Source organism: Schistocerca americana, chromosome 1 (genome assembly GCF_021461395.2).
Source record: "Schistocerca americana isolate TAMUIC-IGC-003095 chromosome 1, iqSchAmer2.1, whole genome shotgun sequence".
NCBI classification, from domain to species: Eukaryota; Metazoa; Arthropoda; class Insecta; order Orthoptera; family Acrididae; genus Schistocerca; species Schistocerca americana.
Genome location: NC_060119.1, coordinates 119,501,568 through 119,527,635, shown reverse-complemented (window position 1 = coordinate 119,527,635; position 26,068 = coordinate 119,501,568). Strand labels below are relative to the sequence as shown.

The window sequence follows — 26,068 nt, the reverse complement described above, 5'->3', positions numbered from 1 at the left end:
TAGCTGTAGTCGAGGAATAATGTTGTGAACAGCACCGTAAAGCATGTCCGGAGTTATGGTGAGGCATTGGCGTCGGATGTTGTCTTTCAGCATCCCTAGAGATGTCGGTCGATCACAATACACTTGCGACTTCAGGTAACCCCAAAGCAAATAATTGCACGGACTGAGGTCTGGGGACCTGGGAGGCCAAGCATGACAAAAGTGGCGGCTGAGCACACGGATCACCAAACGACACGTGCAAGAGATCTTTCACGCGTCTAGCAATATGCGGTGGTTCTAACAAAACCCCACGTCATTCCAACCATGTGTGTCAATTTTTACCCCTCTATCTACATTATTCTGTGGTTTATTAAGATTTCAAATTTATACTGGCTTTTTGATCACCCGGTACAACGCAATAGCAAACGATGTTTTTTGTAGAAAAAATGTAAGTATATATTCAAAATATAAGTATACATTTTCTTCTCTCTTTATGATTTAATTGAAAAGATATGACATTTTTTCTACAATCCTTATACTACTGAGCACACCTGGCAAAGTGAGGTTGTGAGCCATCCACCCCTCCAATGAGCACTATTCCACTCCCCAATCCTGCTCACACTGTGTCATCACAGCTTTGCTGCATCCTTCGTTTGGTTAGCAGCAATCAAGAGGAGCAACAACTCTCCTACTACAGGCAGCGTATCTTCAACTACTTCCTCAACACATAGGATGTTGCACCTTCGCTTGCTTGCCAACTCCGAAGAAGCACATTTGTCTTGATAGGCCTCTTGCACCTTGTGTTCCGTTCAGAATTACTCTGTTTCATATTGTGTTATTACTCAGTTGTCATTTGGTTATTACTGTGTCTATTATTATGGTTTTGATTCTCAAAAATGTCAAAGATAATTAATACTGTAAACTATGCTTTCTATGAGGAGTAGGATAGTAAGTTTTTTTTTTCTCCTTTTTCTCGCCCCCCCCCCCCCCTTTTTCACAATTCTCATGAAAAACTCTCAAGACAAACGCTGTGCTTTAGTTGTTAAGTTTAAAAAAGAAGAAGAAGGGCAATACAAGAGTTGCCTGAACCATAATGTCTTAAATAAAAGGGGTTAACTGCATCATATGAGGTATACTTAATATTACCAAAAGGTCAGCGGCAGTACTTGTGAGAGTAAGTGCAATATAAACATCAAAAGCACTGGTTACAACAATAATATAAAACTGCTGTTATGTAACGTAATACTACAAAAAGTTGAATTCTTGATCAACATAGCATAAACAATTTAATTGTGAACTGTTGGTATTATTCTGTGTGTGTGGATGAGGGGGTACTTACCAAACCGATATTAGTCGACTAAAAACTTAATAATGGGCTACTTACCAGTACATAGTTCCAATGTTCAGAACAATAGGTTTGGATATTTTTAATGCAGTTGAGAAGTGTGTTGATCAAACAGTTTTTAATGCCAAGCAATTTGTACCAATAGTACACTAGCTATGGTTGGTAGCAAAAATGGCTTCATTAGTCAACTAAGAAAAAAGTGAATGAATTGTTTAACTTTTCCTTGCATTATTAATCACAAAGCACTATGTGGAACAAGTGTCAGGATGTTGTCCGCAATGAAAGATGTTATGAAAATTATGAATATAATACAGGCAGAAATATATCAGTATCTAATCAAGAATTTAAACAATTTCTGGAAGACACTGAATAACTAACTTCATTATCAGAATAAACACTGTACCTGGTATGTTTATGGATATTGATGGATTCCTGTGTAAGTTAACTATACGACGAAAATTTGTGTCATTTCCAAAGTTGCTGTCAATTGAAAGAAAAATACACGGAAGGAAAATTTTCAACATTTCCTTTCATTATTAATGGAAGTCTCCAATGAGCTTCCTAGTTGTTTTAAAGATTTGAAATTTATAAGAGCCAGATATCATTTTCTTAAATAAGCCAATGAAAATTGGTCTTGGAAGAGATCTTCAACAAGTGTCAGTTCACAAACTGATACATTAACGCTATCCAGAATAGGAAGATATCCAGTAATTTTTGAATTCATGCTATGAGATAGTTACAAAAAACTCGCACTTTGCTCTTAAAATTAAAATCTCTCTTCAGATCAACACGCATTTGTGAAAGTACATTTTCTTCAATTAATTACAAGGTTGGTTTGAAACATTTTTGGAATCACCAAGAGAGGTCAGCGCCAGCACAACGATTTGTTCATGTGATCTTCATTGGAGTGTTGCCTGTAAACACATGCCACGTCAATGTTCTTGGAAGAGAGCTGTGGCGGTGACAAGGCTCTGTTGTTCTCACGTAGTGATTTGCGAAGATGGAAAACAAAATCGAGATTCGAGCAGTCATTAAGCACTTTGTAAAGAAAGGTATGAAAGCAAAGAACTGTCATGCCAATTTCTGGATTACACACAAATTTGGTCAGGAGAGCTTAGATGATATGTGCAGTGGTCAGCCAAGGTGTGTCACTACTCCAGAAATCACAGCAAATGTGCACAGAATGGTCATGGAGGATCGCCAATTGGAAGTGTGTGAAATTCCTCACACTTGCCAGATGTCATCTGAAAGGGTGTATCAATTTTTAACTGAAGGAGTGCCAGCACCATGGCAAAATTACACTAACTAAGGTATGAATTGTGGCCACACCTGGCTTATTCACCTGATATGGCTTCCCAAAACTGAAAATTTTTCTTGGTGGACGAAGATTCACTTCAAACGAAGAGTTGATACCCGGAGTTGACAAGCATTTTGCAGGCCTTAAGGAACATTTTTTCAAGATGGAATCAAGGCACAGGAACATCGCTGGACCAAGTGCATTAACTTACAAGGAGGCTACAAATAAAGAAGTTTCAGTGATTTAAGTACTTTTTTTCTACTCAATTCTGAGAACTTTTCAAACCACCCTCAAGTTATCTGCTCAGCTTGATGTTGTGACCACTGAGTCACTGAAAAGGACATTCCGTAGTATTATACTGACAATGAAACATTTTATTACGTGCCCGTACAGTCCGCAACAGTAATAATAATTCTCTCACTATGTGAGAATCACAGCAAGTGTGCGAGTATAGGATTTGGGAATGAGGACATGCTGAGGTATGAATCGGTCCAGGAGGCATACATGGACAGCTAAAGCAGTTAAGGAGACTGCCCATGATAAGCGGGAAATTGAATACTGAGCCCCAATCCGGTTCAAATTTCCAATTGATTTGTGAAGACATCTCTTCAAATCAATTTAGTTCCACAATGGTTCTTATTCAACTCTGTTCCAGTTACTGTTTGTTTCTCAAACCTGCCTTTTCTCTACCTCGTCACACAATTTGTAACAAACTTTCCTTGGATGATGCAAACAAATTACACCAACCTGAAATCTGTGAAGATTACTTTTAGAATCGAAGTGATTTAACCATTACCGTGAAACAATTACTCACTTGCCATGCAGATTGGCTTCTTCCATAAGCTTGCGAAACTCATCCTTGCGTTCCTTCATTTTGTTGCGCTTTTCGCGGCGTTCTTCTTCTGCTCGTTCCTTCACATATTTTTCAAACACTTGTTTCCTTTCTTTTGATGTCAACAATAGGTAGCGTGGGTCAAAAACTATCTTGTGTAGTTCCTTTTCCCACGTGCTGAAGGCAGAAACCTATTCACAAACAGAACAGAAAATTAATCAATTTTTTAAAATATTAAATATAATTCTATTGCACACAATGTTAAAATGCATTATTTTATCCATAACATTACAATGCATTTCGTTATTTTCAAGAAACAGAGGTATCAAGTTTCACAAAATTTGTCTAACCATGCCTGCAATTTAGTACTGCTGAAGGCCTGACTACATCATTAGAAATAATGCACGACAGAAAACCAATAAATAAAACATAATATTAAAAATTTGTAGGTTTTTATATTGGTGAGAATTTTAACTGGAAGTTACACAAAACAGATCATCTTCGATGTCTAGAATCTGGAACTTTTGCATTAGTTATAACAGATTTAGTAGATGAAAGTATCAGAAAGTTGACTTAATTTTCCTTCTTTCATTCATTCATTCATTCAGTAATGTTCTATGGAATCATATTCTAGAGTAACTCGTCATTGACGAAATAAGTGTTTGTTGCATTGAAGTGTGTAGTAATGATAAGAATGGTTTCAAGTATGTGAGTCAAGTCTGTGGGTACCAGAGGTTGCCCACATCTGCTCTAAGCAACTGGACATTCTGCTAACGGCCTCACAGCATATTCACTATTCTATGAAGTTTGTCAATAATTAACCAGTCTGGAAACAGCAACATTCACAAATATAATGCTAAAAGAAGAAATGATTTCCACTATCCGTAACTTGATCTCAGTATGGCACAGAGGTACAGGAATATAAGAGAGAATGAAATTAACTTAAATTATAAAGCACTGTATATATAGTAGTAATAACAATCAAAAAGTATATTATGAAATCATGTATACTAGGGGCGGGCAGGAATCCTGCACGTGTGCGGTGCACTTGCACGCGTGCAGTGAACAGGTGTTCTGCGTGCACACAGGGGCAAGCTGGCCACCTGCTTATCTCCCCTCCCCACCACACCATCTGTCCGCTCCTTTCTGTGTAATGCGTTTTGTTTCCTAGCTTGCTTTATTCAATGAAGGAATAAGATTAGTGGGAGTGCTTGAAAGAAATCATGGTTTGAAAGAGTACATATTACTTACGATACGTTTTATTTAATTATCACAGGTGGAGTTTACAATATGTTTAATATCTGGAACAAAAGTTCAACATACAGGCAAACACAAACAGTTACATAAATTTTCATCACTGATGTTTGCTCTTAACAGATACTTATTAATTTAGCAAATGATTTTCCATCTCTCGCTATATTAAGCGCAATCTTGTAGCTTGCACGTACCGCTGGGTTATCATTGTTGTCGTCCTGAAAAATTGAAAACAGTGCTCCATAAAATGTTAAATCAGTTAGATGAGAGACATGATGAAAGAAAGTCGCAGATCTCTCATGAAAACAGCATCTAGTATCGTCAGATCGCTCTTCTTAAGCTCAGTCAATTTCCCCATCCGCTCAGAATCCGACAATAAATTGTACTCACCCTTGTGAAATTTATTATAACGGCCTTCAATACTAAACTTCCGCTGACCAGCGAGAATACTGCCACATATTAAACATTTCGAATTTTCACGTTTTTGCACAAATAAAAAATGATTCTCCCATTACTTTTTAAAAGACAGCAAATCTCCACTTCTCCGTTTCCTTGTTTCACTCTGCATTTTCCAGTTCTTGAAAGGCAATGTTCACTACGTAGTGGTCGCTTCACATCAACGTCTGCAGCTTAGCCCGGCACTACACTGCCGTAACCTGCCGGCTGTCGCCACTGCCCCGGCCGACGATTGCACGCGAACAGCACACGTGCAGCGCTGTGCGCTCATGAGCCACGTGCAACGTTTGCCCACCCCTGATGTATACAGTCAGCATGTTGCCACATTTTTGCAGAGAAGGAGTACTACAACTGCAAAGTTGAACACTTCACAATATGACAAGAGTTCACAAGTATGACCCATGGAACATACAACTAATTAACTAATAAAGCTAGCACTATCTTGAAAGGTATTCTTGTTTAGAAAGAAATAAAGATCTGTATCAGTGCAATGTTACCGCACGTGAGAAGTTTACAATAAAGCCATTGGTGGAATAAAAAATAACAGGAAGAAGAAAGGTAACAACTTACTGTAGAAGTAAGGTGTTGAGAGTCACCAATGTGTACATAAACAAGTTTGAGGATTTTGCAAAATTTCAGGCGAGTCCTCCTTCAGAGCTAATAGAAAACACATATGAACAACTGCACAGCTACACTGTCAACTGGGACAGTGTAACCATGCACATGCATGCATATTCTACTTAGCTCTGAACAAGTATTCATCCGAAAACTGCTGATAATCTCAGTCGGGTTTAAGTGCCTATTGACAGCTCATTTAATGTTTACCATACATAAATGTGACTAGCCTGTGGGAATAGATCTCACTGGGCTATACCAACTAGATCAAATGAAAATAGGTCTACATCTCATGGTCTCATTACTACCCATACTAGGGCCGTTAGTATATACTGATATTTTTTCCAAAAATTATCGACATATATGGGTGACAGATCCCCCCCCCCCCCCCCCAATATATCGATACCAAAACAGCAATATCGAGTGCTGATATTTTTATTTTATATTATACTTTTCTCACAATTTTCACAAAATATATGAAATTGTATTAGGACGTAATTTTACTTTCACCATGTGAAGGAGTCTTACTACTTTTCGAGCTTTCATCACATCCGATATTTTTCTCTGTGTGAACCAAGTATATGTGGAACAAAAGAAGAACTTCGACGGCATGGTGGGCACGCGGCAGGGGTGTGTGTGTGTGTGTGTGTGTGTGTGTGTGTGTGTGTGTGTGTGTGTGTGTGTGTGTGTCGAATAACAAGATTTCCAATCAATGTGACGAAACAGCACACCAATTGCATTAAAAAATAATTTTTAATGCACCTAGTGTGCTATTTCTTGCCATTGACATTCTTCAAAAACAGTTTCTGAAAATTATGAACAAATACCTAAATGACAAGATTGGTCATTGGGGTGGGTAGAGTTGTGTGAAGGTAAATGCTGACTTAATTGGCGCTTCCAACAGAAACTGCAATGTTCAGCTTAGGTCGCAGGTGTTTGCAGAAGTGGGGGGAGGGGGGGGGGGAGGGGGGGGGGGATAAAGGGAAGTCAATATGAAATGTTGTGGACAAGTCCAATATGCGACAAAACCAAATGATGGATCCAACAGATACTTTTTATTGTGTCACTTACAAGCAGTTACCATTGTTGGGAAACTAGTTATTGCCAAGCTTGAGTGGGCATTGTTTTCCTTTCAATTCTTGCTGTAAAGGGGATAGGCAGGCTGTTTAATTTACGGAACATCTAATAATTAATCAGTACTTAAATATACAGCTCTAAAACCAACAGTATATTTACAATGTGTAACCGATATTTTTACAGGAAGGTACGTCAATATTTTTGCCGATATACCAAGAGACCATAAGATACTTTTTAAACATTGATTTATCGTATTCTCGATATTTTTAAAAATATGAAAAGTTCTAACACATGTATGTGAAAAATAAACATTTAAAGTGACCCAACTTGCTGATAAATTGCTCAATATGGTAAATGAATGACAGACGAGCTGAATCTTCTACAAGAGTTTTTGTCACATGAATGACTGTAAATGATTTCTCATGCCACGAAAACATGAAAAACACATTAATTTTTACTGTCTCATTTTTTCAACCTCAGACTCTTTTGCAGCTTCTTCTTCTTCTTCTTCTTCTGCATCCTTTATCTTTTTCATAATAAATTTCATTCACCCTATTTTTTGAGACCCACTGTTGAATGTAGAAACTCCTTTCAACAAAAATACAAACGAAGATGACTAATCAAAAGATGGCGCAGCATTTTCGTTTTTGAAAAATTATAAGGGAGTTCTACATCCCACTGGACCTTAAGTGGGCTGTTTTTTGCAAAGTAGTTAAACTGAAAATGTTCGTGATGAAATCATCTGCTAAAGTTGCTAGTTATTTATTGACTGAAGTCTTTGCATGACCAGGTTTCACACACTCAGCCTTATCCTCAGGTGAATTTGAAAATTTAAATAAAACAATATTTCTAAACTAAAAACAAGCCAACAGTATTAGAACAAATGTTAATTGGTGTCACTTAAATGCACTCCAATGAATATACCTATAAATACTAGGACTATGTCTCCATGTCAAAGCTAACTTACAAGACAGCACATCTTCCGTGTATGGCGCATCAGACTGAATACTCAACTGGGGCTGCTAAGTGCTATACCACATACTGCACTCCCCTGACTTAAGCTCTCGTGTGTTCAACTTAATTTCTAAACTGAAAGAAACACTTCATGGCATTTGCTTCAGAACTGCTACAAATTCGTCGGGCAATAGACCACGCCGCTCAAATTGTCAACAGAACTGGCACAGCTGAAAGTATCTTTCGACTTCCACATCACTGGCATCTGGTTATACACAATGCTGGTGACTACTTTGAAGGTCACTCGAACTTTGAAACACGTATCTATTTTGTACGAGCTGTAAATAAATAGTTGCCACTATTAAAGTTCCAACCCTTATACAAGTTTACTTTCAGAAACCAAAGCAGAAGAATAGCAAGAACGCCGAATAATTATCTGAGAATATATTCCTATGAAAACTTTAAAACCGCCAGTACCATCACTCATTTTCCAGCAGATCTTCGTGGAATGATTGTAACTGACCCATATTTCATCAAGGTAATAGACTGTTGAACTACCCCCTTCTCTTATATTGTGAATCTTTATATGGGATGTAGTTCATGCTGCACCTATGACACTTCTTTGAACTAAAGACACTCTTATTTGCCTATCAGGAACCAACGCCTTTTAAAATTCTTTACATTGACAAAGCACTTACCATTGCAGCTAATTTTCTCCAGCGTAACTGTAATATGTTTGTGTTGGGCATTCATCATTTACATGGAGCACTTTAAAACATCGTTACTTTTGTGTTAGAGGTTCCTTGCGATTCTGATGCTTTCCAGGCGACAAGAAACCAACTTTTCCTACTGTTCCTACAGCTCTGACACTTTTGTTTACGATTCTCTTTACAATTCTCTAGCCGACACCACATGCTTCTAGAGTATGTTCCGTATCTTCAAATGTCTGCAGTAGGAGACCTGCTTTCAAATTCACGTTTGAAAAAGCTATAAATGCAGTAAATAATCCCCCCTTGTCTGCTTGTGAAGCACTTTACATTTAGTGCTGTCAGCTGGCGTTATTTTTAATCGCACTTAAACATTTATGGATACACATTCACACCTATTCCGGGAGAGGCGGCAGGGGGGAGGGAGAGGGGGGGGGGGGGTGCAAGGAGACTGACTGTTGACTGAATAATTCGGTTATCGCAAAGTACAGCAACAGTGCAGCATGTAGGAGCAAGATTCTCGCTGTCTAGCTGTAATTGTTGGTGGCCGCTTGGAAAGAGAATGAATTTTATTGGCTGCCAGTGGCTAGTGGAGGGGGATGCACAGAATGGCTGAAAACTGGGCCACCCTCCAATGTGATGCGGACAATAGCTTGTTTATAGTTCAGAGATGAACAGCACATTACTGACTCAGAGCAAACACCAAGGGGGAGGGGGGGGGGGGGGGGGACAAAAATCTGACCAATAGATGATGCTGTAAGTGTCAGAATGTGCACAGTATCAGACACACAGCACACAGTTGTACCTCAGTTTCCATCCCAAGGCACCCAACAGGACTGCCTCCATGATGGATTGTGCATTGTCGGTAAAGCTCTTTTACAAGAAGACTGTGGTCCTGTGGGCTGGTGGAAATGGAAAGAGAGCAGGAGAGGATAGGGTCAGAGGGAAGGGAGTAGGAAATGGACAAAGAGAGCGGGAAGGTGAAAATAGACAGACAGAAGTGGGAGGAAAAGGTGGACAGAGGGGGGAAGGAGGTGGTGTGTTCAATATATGTGTACAACACATACACAGGCAGAGCTGTGGGGAAGAAGGCTATCTTATTAATAATGATGATGATGATGATGATGATGTTGATGATAATAATAATAATAATAATAATAATAGTTTGAATGGATTAGAAATAACAGCGAACTAGTTGCAAAATACAGGTTTCTTCGACAGTTTTAAAACCGTCTTCATAAAATATTGAACCAATTAACAAGATCACAAGATTGCGTGTGGAAAAAAGAAATAACACTACATAAGCAAAATTACAGAAAATGCTCACAAAAAATTTTTAGTGAAGTGTAATCATGTAAAATCACATTATCTCTGTCCAATGAAGGAGTCACTGACTGTCTAGTAGGTGTCTTCCACTTAATCACCATTTAAAATACATTATACAATGATCGGCCAGAACATTGTGACCACTCACCCAATAGCTGGAATGTCCACCTTTAGCACAGAACTTCAGCGACACATCACAGCATGAAAGCAATGAGGCCTTGGTAGGTCACTGGTACCACATTTGCACACAAAGGTCACTTAATTCCTGTAAATTTTGGGGCGGGGGATGATAAGCTCTGACACCACATTCAATTGTTCCTCAGATAGGTTCAATCACGTTCAGATCTAGAGTTGGAGGGGGGGGGGGGGGGGGGGGTTGCACATCAACTGGAACTTGCTACTGTGTTCCTCTACCCACTCCATCACACTCCTAGCCTTACGAGATGCTGTATTATCTTGCTGCAAAATGCCACTGAATTTGGAAAACATTATCGTCATGAAGGGGTGTACATGGTCTGTAAGCAGTGTACAATAAACCTTGCCCATCATGGTACTTTGCACAAGCTGCACTGGAACCACGGATGCCCATGTGAATGTTCCCCAGAGTATAATGCAGCCGCTACCAGCTTGTCTCTATACCGCAGTAGAAGAGTGAAGCAGCAGTTCCCTCGGAAGACGATGGATTCATACCCTCCCATCAGCACTATGAAAAAGGTATCAGTATTCACCAGACCATACAATGCTCGGCCACTGTGCTAACATCCAGGGCTGACAGTCACATGCCCATTTCAGTCGCAGTTGCCAATATTGTGGTGTTAACATTGGCACATGCATGGGCCGTTGTTTGCAGATACCCACTGTTAGTAGTTTTCTGTGCACTCTTGTGTTCAGGCACACTTGTACTCCGCCCAGCATTAAACTCTGATGTTAGTTCTGCCACAGTTTACTGCCTGTCCTCTTTTACCAGTCTGCCCAGCCTACAATGTCCTATATCTGTACTGGAGAGTGGGGATGGCTGCCCAACCCTACGACATCTGGTTGTGGTTTCACCACACGTTGAAGACACTCCCCGTAGCACTCCTCGAACACCTGCCAAGTTGTGCAGTTTCCAAAATTCTTGTGCCGAGCCTCTGAGCCATCACAATCTGCTCTCGATCAAATTCATCAGTGAATACAAGTAGTAGCCATCTACTGTAGGACTTAATCTTAAAACTTGTTAAATCATCACATATTTGAAGCTGGATACAACAACATACAGTATGCCACTGATGTTTCAAACTTATTTTAAATACAAAATGTGGCATCGGATCCATAGAGCGTAAATATGTCCTGTTCAGAGCTAGTGACTTGCTGTCTAGCTGAAGAGTAGAGGCACTAGCCTGAAGTCAGCTCTGGCAGGTGGCACTCCTGCGCTTCCTATACGCATATAGCTGCAATGAGCAGCCCGTGTGACTTCACTAATACCTATTATTAACAGAATTAAAACATTAACTAAATATTTGAAAAGGACAGTAGAGGGGGTTAAAAAGTGTGTCATTAAAGTAATATGGCTTATCAAGAGCCCATATGCTCAGGTAGACAGATCATACTCTTAAACGCGTAAACTGCACGAGAAGCAATTGTGCATACACAACCATAACAAGCAAGAGTATCAAAGGAAACATGCTTCAAGAAACACTGTCACTGTATAACAGGCTCAATGCTAGTCTTATTCAGTTGTCTTCCATCATGCTGCACTACTGTAACAGGATACACTGCGAAAGATAAATATTACAAGACAAATGCAAATTTGGAAAAGATAAAGGGGAGGGAAGTAGGGAGGTGGAACATTACTTGTAAAGCATCATGCTAAAGGGAGTGGTGGTACTGACAAAGCTTTGTAGAGCAATCAAGCTGATATACAAAGAACATCCATTGGGAATGAAAGGTAGTAATGTACAGAATTCAACCTTTGCAAAAAATTTATTCATTGCTACTCATACTCCGAAGGACTTTGAGGATACCGTAATCTTACACAAAGAAGTAAAAGGGTGTAGATTAGGTTTATGGGAAGAGCCTGAAAATGTCAAATACTTAGAGAAAAAGACGGCTACATTTTAAATGATCCGGCTCAACTTGCAATTAGCGATTTCTTGGAATGCTTTAAGCCTGAACTTCTGGCTGAACAGCCAAGTATACCGCTCGGTGCAAAAACAGACGTCGCTCTGTTATTTTTGTGTTCAACTAATGCAGTGCTCTTAATGGTCGTGTACCCTTACACATTCATATTCCTATGATATTTCTTTTTAACAATTCTAATTACCTCACCTTACTCAGCTTTATACTTACCAACAATTACTTCACTTTTGAGGGGCAGACATACAAACAGACCAGGGGCATGGCCTTGGAAACTAGGATGACTCCTTCCTATGACAACCTTTTAATGGGTCACTTTGAGGGAGTTTTTCTGGGATCCATAATCGTTCAGCTTTTGATTCAGTTTAGACATACTGACAGCTTTGTCATATGGACTTATGGTAAGGCTGACCTGGGAATATTTTTGGAATTTCTAAACACACTCTCCCAATAAAATTTCATAGGGTCCTATTCCGAGTTCCGTGCCACTTTCCTTGATGTTGACCTCATCCTCACTGAGGGGCAGCTACACACTTCTGTTCACATTAAACCTACCAACAAATGACAGTACTTACATTTTGAGAGTTACCATGCTTTACATGTCAAATGTTTCATCCTACAAAGCATTGGCATTAGAAGCAAATGTATTTGTTCAGATGCAAACTCTAGAGCAATACACCTCAAATTCTCACCTCAGTCTTCACTGGATGTAATTAATTACTCCACCATCCTAGTTCAAAAAGCAACTTTCCTGGGCCATCACATCCAGTTTTGGTACTACTGATACCTCCAAAAACAGCTTAGGAGTACATCTCATCACTCAGTATTATCCTGGTCTTCAATATATTAACCGATTAATACCCAGCATCCTACTTGTAGGACCATTCCTTTCCACTGTTGAACAAGCAACAATGAACACTGCACAATTTGTCTGCATTCACTGTTGCCTCCAAACTTTCAGCTACAACTACAGTCTATTTGGAGACTAAGTTTCTTAGTTTGTGTTTATATGTCTTTACATCAACATTAGTGAATTTTTTCCTGTGCACATGATCTGCTTTCTCTTTTGCCAGAAGTCTTATGAGAAGTAAATTAGATTACTTAGCAACGTATTTGAATGTTGAAAGTCTATTAATACCAGCTGTATACAATACCTGATGGAAACTAATAATCTCATACTAAAAAAAAAATATTGAATTGAAAATAGTGTCCTATAAATAGGGCACTGGGCTGTTACAAGTGTGAGTCAAATGAAAACCTTAAATATTTTTTAAAATATTATTTATTATGCAGAAGTGGTACAAAGCTCTATCACTTTTCAACATAATCTCCCCCACACTCAAAGCAAGTCCTCCAATGCTTACAAAGAGCATAAATTCCTTTCGAAAAAAATTCTTTTGGTCTTCCGCGCAACCACTCGTGCACTGCGTGACATACCTCTTCATCAGAACGGAACTTCTTTCCTCCCATTGCATCTTTGAGCGGTCCAAACATATGGAAATCACTTGAGGCAAGGTCTTGTGAGTATGGTGAATGAGGAAGACACTCAAAATGCAGGTCTGTGATTGTAGCAACTGTTGTACGGGCAGTGTGGAGCCTTGCATTGTTATGTCGAAAAAGGACACCTGCTGACAGCAATCCATGTCACTTTGATTTGATTGCAGGCTGCAGATGACTTTTTCAGGAGAACTGTGTATGATACACTGATGACAGTGGTCCCTCTAGGCCTGTAATGCTCCAAAATGACTGCTTTTCGTCCCAAAAGAGTGTCAGCATAACCTTCCCTGCTGATGGTTCTGTTTGAAACTTCTTTGGTTTTGGTGATGAGGAATGGCGCCATTCCTTGATCGCTCTCTTCATTTCCAGTTGGTGGTAGTGAACCCAGGTTTCGTCCCCAGTATCTATTCTTGCAAGGAAGCCATCACCTTCTTGTTCAAAGCGCCAAGTATTTCTTCACAAGCATCAACACGTCGTTCTCTCATTTCAGGATGATGATGGTGGTGGTGATGATGATGATGATGATGATGAGTTGGGTTGAGGGGGCACTCAACATTACTGTCATCAGTGCCCTGACAAAAAATCAACAGGAAATCTCATTGGGGAGGAAGAGGGGGGGGGGGGGGGGGGCAAAGGATGTCCCCACATGCAGAGCATTTTATAACATACTAAAGTCTGCCGCCCTTCCCCACCAGTTTAGGAATGAGGCCTGATAGTTCACAAAATTTCACCACTTTGTTAACACTGGTATCAGTATCTGCGAGGACGGTGGGCAAATGTCCAGCAAGACCAAGGGCTGCCTTATCATCAGTATACAGGACACACGTAGCCACAATATGCTGAACTGAAAGCGGCACGCCACAAACTTCACAGAAAGGTGGATCCTCCCCCCAGAGGAGGGAGCTATGTGTGAAAGGGCTATGCCTGATGCGCAGTCTGGTAAGCAAAACCTCCTTCCAGCAGCGAGGCTGACACGAAGTCCGCCAAGCTTTTGTGGTTGGTTTGAGTGACCGCAGTTTGTTGTCCGACACCTGCAACCATTCAGTCTCCCACTGACGCATGATGCATCTGTCAGAAAATGAGATAATGGCATGCAATGGGATGGGACATTGATGGACAGCACCATCCCAACATGCTTCCTTGGCAGCTTTACCAGCCATGCCGTTACCCTGTATCCCAACATGGCCAGGTACCCAGCAAAAGATCACCTTCATGCCACGGTATTGGAGCTGCTGTAAGCAGTCATGGATGAGCTGAATCAGCGGGTCTACTGGATACATTTGGTGAAGCGCTTGCAGTGCACTAAGAGAGTCGGAACAGACAAGAAAACTCTTACGGTGATGTCTGTGAACCCTCTCCAGTGCCATTAGAATGCCATATGACTCCGCATCGTAATTCGTAAATTGTTCTGGAAGAAGCATTTTAGAAACCTTATCAGGGAAAACCACAGAACAACCGAGAGCATTCCCCTGCTGGGATCCATCTGTATAAATAACGATAAAACGACGGTACATACTTAAAATAGTCGAAAACAAAGCTGTAAAAACCATATCTGGAGTACAATTTTTCGGGTACTGTGTCAAGCTTAAAATTACTTTGGGCCTCCGAAGACACCAAGGCGGTAGTGCGTTCCATCCCTGGGTGTGTATTTTCATGCCCGAGAGATCAAGATCCTTGAGGCAGGCCATAGCACATATACCAAATGGCTGGGTCGCGTAGGGCCGATTCCTGAATAGTCATTCAAAGGCGGGTTGTATCACTGAACTAAATGCCAAAGACTGAGGCGACACTGAGATTTTCAGCACCTGTTGAGCCAAAAGGATATGTCGCCAAATCCAAAGTGATGGTTCACTAGCCTCTGCACACACACTCTGAACTGGGCTGGTCCGAAAGGCTCCAGTCGATATCCGAATGCCTGCATGGTGGACAGCATCTAACACCCAGAGGTAGGAAGGAGGGTCTGATCCATAGACTATGCTTTCATAGTCAAAGCGTGATCGAACAAAGGCCCTATAAAACTGTAGGAGGCAGGACCTGTCTGTTCCCCATGTTTTTCCGCCAAGGCATTTCAAAATGTTCAACAACCGGAAGCCCTTTGTTCGTAGGTCTTTCAGGTGTTGGAGCCATGTTAATTTTGAGTCAAATAATGAACCCAAAAAGCGCACTGTGTCTTGAAAAAGTAAAATACGGTTCCCCATTGTAAGCTCTGATTGGTTAAAACTCCGACGAGCACAATTAAAATTGACACACACAATCTTCTCAGGTGAGAACCAAAACCCAGTTGTCTGGGCCCAGGCCAGGTTTCCAGCCTCCTAATGGTCAGTTGTAGCTGCCTCATCGTCGTCGTAAGATCAGAGGAAGAGTAGAAGATTGCAAAGTCATTCACAAACAAAGAGCATTTGACAGGGCTCCTGATTGCAGAGGACATGCCATTGATAGCAATGGCAAACAATGTGACACTGAGTGCACTGACCTGGGGCACACCATTCTCCTGAACATAGCAATCAGACATGGCATGGCCAATGCGATAACGAGAACGCATGTCCTCGAGAAAGGATTGTATCAGAAGTGGCAGGCGTCCACGTAGTTGCCATTCATGAAGTTGGCAACGGATGTTGTACCGCCAAGTAGTGTCACGTGCTTTCTCGAGGTCAAAAAACACACAAACTAAATTATTTTGGCATAAGAAGGACTCCTGTATCGCCGTCTCCAGCAGAATTAAGTTGTCAAGAGTGGAATGGTAGCGCCTGAAACAACACTGGGAGCGGCTCAGGTAGCCTCGGGATTCAAGCAGCCAGACAAGTTCAAATATAGCCTGTTGACTGTACTGTAACCAATTTGCCCTTTGTATCATCCACCTGCGTGGCCTCCTGCTGGTCACTGTCCTAGGTGGCAGACGAATCCACACTGGGAAGTCGTCACTAAAATATAAATCTGGAGCCACTTCCCACTGAACTGAATCTGCAATAGCTGAGGAACAAAAGCAAAAATCAGTAGCTGAAAAAGACCCTGTAGCTGTGGAAAAGTGAGTCATCTGACCCGCGTTCAGAAGGTAGATATCCTCAGAATGGACGAGTCGCTCGATCAGCCTACCCTTGGAGCATGTAGTAGCCGAGCCCCACAGCAAATTGTGGGCATTTGAAGTCCTCCACAAGAAGGAATGGGCACGGAAGTGCATGGAAGAGGTCTGCCAGTGTCTCCCCATCCAAAGTGCCATGGGGGGGCAGGTACAAAGAACACACTGTGATAGTAAATGGTGAGAAAACTTTCACAGCAATTGCTGGGATGGTCGTGGCAAGAGGGACAGTAGAGGAGTGGTATCTGTCATCAAGAAAAATAGCCACTCCACCTTTAGCCCTGCCTACAGCAGTATCATCTTTCCTGTACATGTGGTAGCCCCGTAATGTAGGTGTGTCTGTGACTTTAAAATGCATTTCTTGTCTCATTTCAGGAGTCAGCTGCCGTGGCACCCATCTTGGAAACACTTTGTGAAACTGGACCACACAAGCACAATGACCCATGACTAATCTGTAAACATGTTCCCAGTGTCATTTAGTGTCACTCAGCGGTTTTCCTTCACTATGGCTTCAACTGCTGCAATGTTCTGTGGAGTCACAACTCATTGTGCCTGACCTGGATGAGGAGCATCTTCCACTGAAGTCACACCATTTGCAAACTTCCTACTCCATTGTTAGACTTGCTGCCGTGACAAACATGCATCACCATACTGAACCTTCATTTGTCGATGAATTTCAATAGGTTTCACACCATCACTACGCAAAACCGAACAACAGAACACTGTTCTTCCCTGGTGCAAGTTGCAAGTGGGGCAGCCATCTTTATACTGATACTGCGATGATGTGTGTGCATCTGCACTATGCTGCCACCTGCAGGCCATTCTGCACGCTGTTTGTAGCATGCTTACCAACTTACAGGATAACGGCGCGAAATTTTGATTTGTTATTACAAATTTAAGATTTTCATTTGACTCACTCTCGTATTCTGATATGTACTGACAGAAAACATTCAAATAAGCCAAGCATGCTGTAGAATACTCTCTGAAGAGAGAGAGAGGCAGATATCACTATTACCACGTGTTGTCTGTGAACTGACAGATGAGGAGAGTTTCGATGATGATGATGATGAATCAGGGTGTCCTAAGGTGCAGGATATTCCAGGGACAGTAGAAACCAACGTGCTGGAGGATGACATTCCACGTTATTCTACAGCATCTCCATCTAGACCAAGAAACTGAAGTTTAGTCACAACTGCAAAATTATCATTCTAAAAAGAAAGGGAGTGAACTAACAGCAATATAGTCTATGGCAATTTAGGTAGTCTGGCACAAACTAACTGTTGAAAATACTGTGAAAGCTCTGAAAGATTATATACCACTGGACATTTTTGAGGAGTTGCTTACTTCTGAGTTCTTAACTAGCATTATGGAAGAAACTGAAAAGTGTGCAAAACACTGGAAAAACAATCGACAGTATTCTACCTCAGTAGATAAACTGAAAGTTTTTATTGGTTTCTGAATTTTATGTGGATACCACACATTGCCCATCCAGAAAGATTTTTGGTCTGAAGACGATGATCGGATGGTGTCCCTTGTAAGAAGTGCTGTATCATGAAATAAATACCTTGAACTAAAACCAATTTAGACAATTATTTAGACAATAATGAAGCGAATGCTAACAAAAGTGATGGAGGGTTCAAGGTCAGAAATTTGATTGTCACTACGAATAACAACTTCCAATGGTTCATATTATCTGTTTGAACTACCAGATTGGGTTCCATGCAACAGCTACAATAAGACAAAACAGTATCATTCATTGGCTTTTCAAAGCAGATAAAATCTTAGCAGAGAAAGATCGAGGACGTTTTAACTCCCATCTCGACATAAGCAACCAAATCACCATGGTACATGGAATGACAACACCTGCATCTCACTGGAAACAAATTTTGACCTAACTGAGCCTACGGTTTCAGTTTCTGGATGACAAAATGAAAAGAAACTCGTCAAACAGCCTTATCTTGTGAGTCAGTACAACAAATATATGGTCAGTGTAGACCACCAAGACTGGCTTTTGGAGAAACGTGATCACAGTCATGGGAAAAAATGGTATTTGTAAATTTTCAGTAGCACTGTTGACACGGCTGTGGTAAACACACATTTACTCTACAACGCTGTATCCCAGGGGGCCAAAAGCATCAAGGATATTCAAAGATACACTGCCACTTCATATCTGAAAATGGGGCAGAATGCAAGAAGCAGCACTGGCAGACCAGTGCCATTGCCTACCTCTAGGAAGAAAATTCTGGATACTGTGCGGCTGGATGAGAGAGGTCACATTATTGGAAAAAGAGGAAAGTAGTGAAGAAGACAATTCCAAAATTGTTTAGGGAAGCTTACAACATTTCTTTATTAAATGATGTAATTTTACATCCTCCTTGGACTTCCCAACTAAATGGTTCAACTGTAATTTCACCATCTAACTAGCTACTAATTTCTATGAATACTTGCTTTAAAACATTTAGATCAATAATGATTCAACACTTCAATAAATTGGGACTGTGGATTTCAATCGTCAACTTTTGCAGATCACCACCATTACACCCTTCTCCACTAAGTGATATGATACAATTTCATTTAGAGACGAATGACAAACTTTCATAAATTATTTCACATGAACTTGCAAGCGCACTAAATTTATTTTGTAGTTTGTGCATTTAAATAAATCTTTCCCACTTTGAAATTTAGTGTTTCATTTCTAATTTACCTCGCATGACACCAGAAGCGCTCTGCGTCCTCTCTATAAGACATTGATTATTTTTATTTCTGTCATTGGCAATCAATAATTTAAACTTCAGATATATGGAATTTTAGACCTTTTAAACATTTCCTTAAAAAGATTTAAAAGCAATTCACACTAAAAAAAACATTTGGCATTAATGGGTTAATTAGCTACTTTGACAAGGCTATGACTTCCTAAAATCACGCCATGAAATGAGGTCCATTCTGTCTGACATTTCACTCACTAGACGTAGACTAGCTTTCTATCGCCCCCCCCCCCCCCCCCCCCACACACACACAATGTCTGCAATATCCTTGTCAGACCCTATGCTCCTTCTGCTCCCATTTCCCTACCCTATGGCTCCTACTTCTGTGGCCATTCCTACTGTGAGATTTGCCTATTGCACCCTCCTCTTACCACCACCTATACGAGCGCTCTAACTGGCAAAACATACACTATCAAAGAAAGAGCCACCTGTGAAACAACACGTTGTGTACCAGCTGTTACTTAAACACTGTTTGGAGTTATACATTGGTATGATTACCAGCAAGATATCAGTTAGGATGAACGGTCCTAGGCCGAAGGCTTATACTGGCAATAGACAATATCTTGTCGCAGAACATGCTCTGTAATCTCGCAATCATGACCCAGGAACCTGTTTCGCCACATGTGCCATCTGAATTATTCTCCCAGACACCAGTTTCTCAGAACTCAGCAGGTGGAAATGTATTACATCATTGGTCCTCTTCACCCAACTGGCAATAAGTTACGTTAATTTCTTTCTTCTCTGTTATTATTCCATTTTCGATTCCTCTACATCTTTTAGTTTCTGATCTGTCTATTTTTCCCTGTCCCCCATCTCTACCACTTACAATGCACTTAGCTTTCCACATTTAAATGCTCAGGTTTACAATTCTCGTCCACTGCACCATTGCAATTCCAACTATCTGTCTTGTCTTCTCATCCGGTTCGACAAGTCTCCCCTGACCGCTGACCCAAAGATTTGTGTGACTTTTCCAAACTCTTCCCATTTCCTAAACCTCACCAGTCCCATCTTCACACTTCGTCTTCTCCCTTCAACCCTTCTGCCAGAAGCAGGGGTCACTGGCTCTGAAAGCTTGCAAACCACAATAGCTTTACATGTGTTTTTTGCTGTCGCTATTTGGTGAATAGGTTTTTGTCTATACAATCACACGCTACATGTAAGAGGAATAGCAAACAAGTGGTTTGAGTCTTACCCAGAAAATTAGGTACAGAAGGCAGAGTTCACACATCTGCTGATGACAAATTTTTAGCAAAAGAATTATCAGACACGAAAGATACATACCTGTGTGTTCCTCAGGGCACTGCATTGGAAATTTTTGGAACAGTGTTCCAGAAAAGACAACGATCTATATAATAGTATAACTTATATCAATACACACAGTCGTGATCACATAAGTTGTTTACTTTTATTTGTAGACGATCAATTTTGATCTCCTAAGACATCATCATCAAATCTTTAATTTTCTGGTGACTGTACGAAAAGTTGCCATGGAGCAGGTCCATCTGTGCAAGATTCAGGACATTGCTCAATCTCCACACCTGCACAGATGGACCTGCTACATGCCAATGATACCTACCCTCAAGGAATGTAATCTGAAAATGTTTTCTTAGAAGATCAAAACCAAAACCAATCATCTAAATATAGAAATAACCTTAAATGTGATGACGACGGCATCAGTAGGTACTATATTGAGTCCAATGCTGCTGTTACAATGACTTACCAGACATTCTGAGAAAGAGAAAAAAATTTCTCATCACTGACAAAAAACCAGAGCACCTACTAGAGAAAGCAAATGACACTCTTGATGATACTATGATTGGCCAATATGTAACAAATTAACAATGAATGTAACAAAAGCTAACAGTATGCAGTTCACCTTAATGTGGGAATACAATTATGTTTGATCATAGTTGATAAATTTATAGATGTTGTGGTGATTTAAGAGGCCCATGGTTTTTCAGATAAATATTGATTGTCAACTAACATGGAATGAACACAGAAAGATGCTGGGAGAAAGAATGTTATCTGCATGTTCTGGTCTAATGGTGTGTATCATCTGTTTGTAACAGCCAATCTCTTGCAGTGAATACTATTCTTAAGTACACTCAATTCTTAGATACGAGATTCTTCTCTGGGAATCAAAGCCACAAAACATGCATACAATTTTTAAACTGCAGAAAAGGGCTGAATGAATAATAACTAGAAGCAGTAGTCAGTTCACTGTAACAAAACTTGAAGAATCTGGGTATCCTTACTGTACCAAGTAAGTGTCTACCAATCTGTTGTACATATCAGGGTGAAAACACTACTTTATTTTTCACTAACTGTTCTATACACAATCTTGGAACACGAGCCATTTTGACTTACATTTAACAAAAAAAAAAATTCCAAGCAGCATTTTCAATCAAGGAATAAAAGTGTACAATAAATTGGCAAAGGAAAGAATAATATTACTAAAATGCATCTGTTTACAAAGGTATCTAATACAGATTTTGGAAGTAATGCATTCTACACAATCAAAGATTGCCTGGTGTGTCCAGAGTAGTGGTCAATAATGAAAAGAGGATAACTACATCACCTTGTTGCATTACAATAGTGTAATGCTTCCGCAAGAAAATCGTGTGCAGAGATTTATAGTGCATGATTGTGAAATCTTAGTGCAAAGAGAACAGACCATAGTTCTGCAGACAAAACAGGCTGGAGTTGGCACAAAGAGAACAGAGTGGGGTTAATGCAAAGGGTGTAGCTGCGAGTTCTTGGTCCATGTCATCGGTGGGAATCCTTGATGTGTATACAATTATTTTGAGTGACCTATTTTGATGTATTTTTATGGCAAATCCAATATAATTATGAGACAACCCCTGGATGAATAAAGTAATAAAAAGACTGAATTAAATTTTAGTAAGTCTATGATATTGTTTACGTTCACAAAGGATATCTTTGTGGTCTAGATTCATACTTAATTTTCGAAAGTTCAATTCTTACTTTCACTTAATTTTGCTTTTTCTGCTGCCACATTGCATGCCACTTGAAAATTAATTCTATCTCCAAACTTTCATCACACTAAACTCATCAATGACAGCTTTGTTAGATGCCACCTCTCACAGTTTAAGTGCTGCTCCTTAGGAGGAACAGGTTTTGTTGTAAATAAATTCAAACTTTCAGAACAGCTGTACCAATTCTTTTATGATCCATTTTAGCTATGAGAGCTCTTTGCTTACTCCATCTAATATTAACATACAGGATCCACAGGAAAACTACAGCTTCTGGAAAGCTTTTACTGCCCCTACTAGTTTCAGGCCAATCCTCAGAAGATGACAGTGTTTACATTTATTATGTAGTTAATGTTTTTTCCAATATGTCATCTGCTGTGATGATATTCTTCTTCAGACTATAAGATTTCAGCAAACCATGTGTATGTGACAATGGTAGTATTATAGCAGGTACAGCAGTAGACTCCGGCCCTAGAGGTCACAGGTTCAATCCTGGAGAGAGACAGGGATTTTTTCTTGTTCCAGTGCCTGCAGGATAACCCTCCTGTCCGATCAGAATGCTATCAATGAGCACAAGGGATCTTTTTTGGAGATAGGTGGCCAGATGAGAGGCCCGATATCCACTCGCTTCTAGTACTGTGGTAAAGAAAGGCGGTCAAGGCCAATAGCCCAGTCATGGGATTGCACCACAGAGAAAACAATGTGAACAGAAGTGGAAGGAAAACAAAGCCATGTGGAGTCAGGCCTGTGTATCACTGCAGCAGATATGTTGCTGCAACCACTACCCACACAATAAATATAAACTTCAAACAATTGGTTCTGGCAATAACATAAGAGCATTTCAAAAGTATTAATGTTTCTTGTGGTCTTCCCCAACTCTCTTGTCCCTTTAAACAATCCAGATGAGGCGTCAGGAGTCAGAAGAAAATTTATTCACATTGTTTAATAAAACAACACAGGTCATCTGTATCAGCCGCTTCACCAACTTATTTCATGTATCCAAACAAGCACTTCACAGTAGCTGCTTTCAATAAAGGCTTTTGAGCCACCAGTCATATGCAATGAAACAGATCTCCCTAGATGTCATCAGAATGACTCGATTGAATCTGCATTAAAATGTGGCTACACAGGAGTTATTACTTAACAATAAAACAAAAGGATCAAAATAACAAATTACTGCACTGAGAACAAAAAAAAGTCCTATTAACAGTTTTTTTTTTTTTTTTTACTTTCTGAATACAGGTAACTATATAACCAAAATTTAAAGAAAACAGCAATGTGTAACTGAAAATACAAGGAGTGGTGGTGGGGAAGGGGGTGGGGGAAATGGGAGCAGGAGGGGGGGGGGGGGGGATGGCAAGAAGAAAATACGTTGGGGGAAGTGGGGGGGGGGGGGGTGTTCAGGTAATAAATTTTAACTGCTCACAAAGTTTTTTCTAGATAGAAATGTGACATTCTAACATACTCTTTTCAACATAGTAAGGACTATGGAATCAAATGATGTGTCTACAATGCTGTTCAGGATTCTTTCTGCCCATCACTGACAATCACCAATAAAGTTAATGTAGCTATCTCACTCTAGTCACTATGTGTGGCAGGCACATCAGCTGTACCCAACAACTTCCACTGCTGCATGCTATGATTGCAGATCATGCTGGGAACCAAGTACTGTGAGTACTTGCCACCCACACACAACACATGGTTATGTCCAATTTTGTATCCGTATATTGTGTGAAAACAGCTTAAATTTTGGCCATCTGTCAGCTTACCTCTTTTTCTGCAAGCATTTCTTTGAACGATTTGATACGTATCTCCAGGGGGACAACTGCTCGCTCACGTGAAGCTCTCACTTCTGCTTCAATTGCAGCTTCCTTACCAATATCTATTAGTTTCTTATCACCTTTTCCTTCTTTATCTCCATCTGCAATTAATGACACAATCAATTTACACGAAGTCAAAAGATTACTGCTAATATGGAAACATTGAAAATCATGCAGTTTCATGTTCATTGTGATTTTCTTTAATAATTTGAGGGAATTTTAAATTGCTATCTTGTACAAATACGTAACTGCTTGTCCTGCAAATGTTAAGTAACAGTTACTGTGAAAAATAACAACACTTACATTGCAAAACATAATGACTTCTGCAACTAATTTAATCGACTTCTGCAACTAATTTAATCTGTGATAGAAGGGCACACCTGTAGGTGTGTGGCAGATTCTGGGGCCACATTAATGGAGGGGAGAAAAAAAAGAGAAAAGAAGAAAGAAAAAACAGTGACATTGGCAACACACAGCCCGACATCTGCATTACACTCTCTCAAACTTTCTTATACATACTACCTGATAAAAAAAAAAGTGAAGCATCCAGAGGACATGGTTGGATGACATAGGGGTGTGTGCGCATGCGCACACGTGCACGCACACACCACTGGCAGATACGTAATGGTTACAGTTGCAGTTCTCTGTGACTGGCAGAAAGGCCATCAAAATGCATTAGAACCACCCGTGTTTAGTGTTGTTACCACACCTGATGGTATGTAAGGGACCTGGACTGTGTCAGATGTTAGGTGATCACTGAAGGACACTGAGAAGCCATGCACTCTTTTGGGACAACTTTATCAGCCCCTCAGAGTGTTTGAAAGGGGTCTCATTGGCGACCTCTGTTTGGTCAGCTGGTTGATCGATGCTGTATCCAGATTTGCGAGGCGTTCAATCATAACAGAGGCACAACGTCAGACTGCATGGGAAAATTAGGACAAGCATATTCATCAATGTTCCGGTAGACCATGTCTGACCAGCATTGGGACACTCGCCATATTGTGCAGCAAGCACATCCTAAGCCCTTCATATCTGGGCGTGCCATCTAAGAACAAGTAATGGACTCCCTGCAACATTGTGTGTCATCTACATCATCAGTCTGAGACTAGCCGCAGCCAGACTAGATAGTTATTGTCCCATGTTTAGGCTGCCATTAACATCACAACACAAAACGGCTGCATTTGAAATGATGCCATGACCAGGGAGCATGAACTTCTAATGAATGGCATTGTACTGTGTGCAGTGATTAATCACAGCCCTGGACTATCCTGGTGAGTATGACCGTGACCTGGGCAAAAGGCCCATTCTTCCAATGTTTCAAATATGCACGGTAGTTTTATGCCTGACACGGTGTGGGGAGCCTTCAGGTATGAATTCTGGTCAAAGCTGGTAGTGACTGAGGGAATTCTTGTGGCACTACGGTAAATCACAAACAGCCGGAATTTTCATGTGTTGCCTCTCATGAGACAATTGTGGTGCCATTTTTCAACATGACAATGCTGGTCCACACACGGCTTGTGTGTCTAAGAACTGCCTGCATGAGAGGTACCCCTACCACCAACAAAATTTCCAGATCTTTCCCTGAAAAAAATGTGCAGGACCAGCTCGAATGTCAACTCTGTCCCAGCAGCAGTATCCACTATATCAATGACCTGTTACAATAGTTGTGGGCCAGCTTGCCTCAGTAGAGGATGAAATGGCTTGACACAATTCCCAACTGAATCAGTGGATGCAACCAATGCACAGTGGGTTCAACATCGTACTTACAAGTGGATACATACTGCCAAGTACTTTGGTGATTACAATACAGAGTGAAATTCACAAAGTACCCCCTCATACCACCTCAACCCACAAGATTTCTTTTCATTTCCTCCTCCGCTTCTACATACTTTACCTTTCTTTTCTGAGGCAATAATATTATCGATGTAGTTCTTCAATGAGAATGAAATTCTGAACGATT

The 26,068-nt window shown here is 40.5% G+C and overlaps 1 protein-coding gene across 1 annotated transcript in view; it reads right to left on the bottom strand.

Moving 5' to 3' along the window:
• The window catches only part of LOC124549987 (transcription elongation regulator 1), a 250,239-nt gene that overhangs the window by 102,687 nt on the left and 121,484 nt on the right, over positions 1-26,068 (bottom strand). The window contains exons 11-12 of the mRNA XM_047125278.1: positions 24,058-24,209; positions 3,436-3,644 (exon numbers count right to left, since the gene is read on the bottom strand). Of these exons, the coding sequence (XP_046981234.1) occupies positions 3,436-3,644; positions 24,058-24,209 (361 nt within the window). The remainder of the gene's footprint in view (positions 1-3,435; positions 3,645-24,057; positions 24,210-26,068) is intronic.